This window comes from Vitis riparia, chromosome 14 (genome assembly GCF_004353265.1).
Source record: "Vitis riparia cultivar Riparia Gloire de Montpellier isolate 1030 chromosome 14, EGFV_Vit.rip_1.0, whole genome shotgun sequence".
In the NCBI taxonomy this organism is placed as follows: Eukaryota; Viridiplantae; Streptophyta; class Magnoliopsida; order Vitales; family Vitaceae; genus Vitis; species Vitis riparia.
In genome coordinates this window covers 25,419,602-25,421,994 of record NC_048444.1, presented here as the reverse complement: position 1 = coordinate 25,421,994, position 2,393 = coordinate 25,419,602, and the positions used below count along the sequence as shown (strand labels likewise).

Below are 2,393 nucleotides of genomic sequence, written 5' to 3'. Positions count from 1 at the left end.
CGACCACTTTCACTTGATCTGGGTTGATTTCGATTCCTCTTTGGGTAACCATGAACCCCAGGAACTTTCCCGAACTTACACCGAATGCGCATTTGGCTGGGTTAAGCTTCATGCCATATTTTCTCAATAAATGAAAAACTTTCTGCAAATACTGGGTGTGTTCGCTTCGGGTTTTGCTTTTGACTACCACGTCGTCAATGTACACCTCAATAATGTCGCCAATCAGCGGCTTGAAAATCTTGGTCATTAACCTCTGGTACGTGGCCCCAGCGTTCTTGAGTCCGAATGACATGACTTTATAACAGTAGAGCCCGTGAGGAGTTATAAAGGAAGTTTTTTCTTCGTCTTCCGAAGCCATGGGAATTTGGTGATACCCGGAGGTTTCATCTACTATCTGGTCTATTCGCGGTAGTGGAAAACTGTCTTTGGGGCACGCGTCATTGAGATTGGTGTAGTCGACGTACACCCGCCATTTTCCTCCCTTCTTGGGGACCACTACTACTTTTGCCAACCATTCCGGATACTCCACCTCCCTTATAAACCCGACCTCCAATAATTTCTCAATTTCTTCCTGAATGACTTTCTGCCTGTCCGGATGGAATCTCTGAATTTTTTGTCGAACGGGCCTAGAGACGGCTAATACGTTGAGCCGGTGAGAGGCGACGCTTGGAAGTATTCCGGACATGTCCGAGTGGGCCCAAGCAAAGATATCGCAGTTTTGTTGGAGCACCTTTTGGAGCTTGAATCTCTCGGCTGGCGGTAGGAGGGTGCTGACGTACATGAAGCGTTCACCTCCCTTTGATATCCGGACAGCCTCCAGCGGGTCTGCTGCCGGGGGATCTTTGTCCGCCGGGTGCTGTAATTGCTATTGGTCAGAAGCATTTGGTTTTTTAGGGGAGTGCTCGCGGTCGGCGCTGGACCCGGCCTCGCGAGTGATCTGATAACATTGTCTGGCAGCGAGCTGGCTTCCGTAAAGATCAATTTGCCCATCTCGGGTGATGAAGCTGACCATTTGATGGTATGTGGACGGAATGACCTTCATGCCATGCAACCACGTGCGTCCCAAAATGACATTGAAAGGAGATAAGTCCTCAACTACGGAGAATAGAACATTTAGAATGACTGGCCCGACTTGAACTGGCAGTGTTACATCCCCAAGTGAAGTTGTGGAAGAACCGTTGAATCCGGACAGGGTTCTTCCGGGATTCTCCAGGCTGGAGGGTTCGAAACCCATTTGTTTGATGACCGCCACCTGCAACAGGTCCGCGGAGCTGTCTTGGTCGACCAGGATTCTTTTCACATCGTAGTCTCCCACCCCTAATGTTAGGATGAGAGCATCTCAATGCGGCTGCAGCACTCGGGTGGGATTCAGAGCGGGGAAGACAATGGTTCCATCTATGGGATGGATGCTCCCATTGGATAATCCCGGCCGGATGGAGCTCACATGTTCCCGAACCGTGGCTGCTCGCAGCAGTCTCTGCCTTTTCCTTTTGGAACTGTACTCGTCATCCAAGGGTCCTCCGTATATGTAGTTGATCACTGCCTTAACAGGGGCCGCTGGGGCGCGTGGGCCTTGATCATGGGAAGATCCTTCGCCTTTAGGCGCTGTTCGGACGTAATGCTTCAAGTGTCCCGTTTTTAGGAGATCCTCCACCATGTAATGGAGGCTTACGCACGTTTCAGTTGTGTGCCCATGATCTTTATGGTAATCGTATCTTTTGTTGTGGTTCCTTTCTGAGGGGTTCGATCTTATTGGTACTGGCCATCTGAAGCCAAGCAGATCGCGGATTATAGGAAGCAGTTTTTTCGTACGACTTGGTGAGAGGTGTCCGAATGAATGGCGGGTGTCGCTCACCTTGCCCCCTGTTGGATGACCCAGGATGGTTGGGTGCTTTGAAGCTTCTGGTGGCTTCGCTTTTAGCGGCTTGGTCAGCTACTAGAACCTACTGTGCAGCGGCACGAATGTCGTCTTCTAGCATGGAGTATTTACTTGCACGCCGGAATAAATCATCCATGGATGTAGGAGGTTTTTTGGCGAGGGACTCGAAGAAGGGGGTCCATGGGCATATGCTCCGTTTAAAAATTTGGAGAACTGCGTCCAACCTGTATGATTCGACTTGTAGGACAGCTTGTCCGAAACGTTTCACGAACTCTCTCAGAGTTTCATTTTCTTGCATTTTGATGTTCTGCAAGGTGCTGATATTTTGTTTATGCCTGGCTGAGCATAAGTACTGCCCCACGAAGACCTCGGACAGATCCCGAAAATTGTCAATCGAGTTCTCGGGCAGTCGATGAAACCACGAAAGAGCTTGGCCTTGTAGGCTGGCTGGGAAAACTTTGCACAACAGCATATCATTCCCTGTGTCAAGGGTCATGAGCTGCCGATAATGCAT

The 2,393-nt window shown here is 49.9% G+C and overlaps 1 protein-coding gene across 1 annotated transcript; it reads right to left on the bottom strand.

The window, feature by feature from the left end:
- Window positions 1-1,339: 1,339 nt before the first annotated feature.
- LOC117930588 lies at window positions 1,340-2,393 on the bottom strand. Its single transcript, XM_034851225.1, has 2 exons — window positions 1,948-2,393; window positions 1,340-1,766 (listed from the first exon to the last, which is right to left on the bottom strand). The coding sequence occupies exons 1-2, from the start codon at window positions 2,391-2,393 to the stop codon at window positions 1,340-1,342; spliced, it is 873 nt and encodes a 290-aa protein (XP_034707116.1).

Excerpts from the sequence above, each read along its gene's own strand:
- LOC117930588 (XM_034851225.1), bottom strand. The coding sequence starts at position 2,393 with ATGCATTATCGGCAGCTCATGACCCTTGACACAGGGAATGATATGCTG. Across the intron at positions 1,767-1,947 it reads GACATTCGTGCCGCTGCACA|ATGGCCAGTACCAATAAGAT; the intron begins GTAGGTTCTAGT and ends GCTTGGCTTCAG.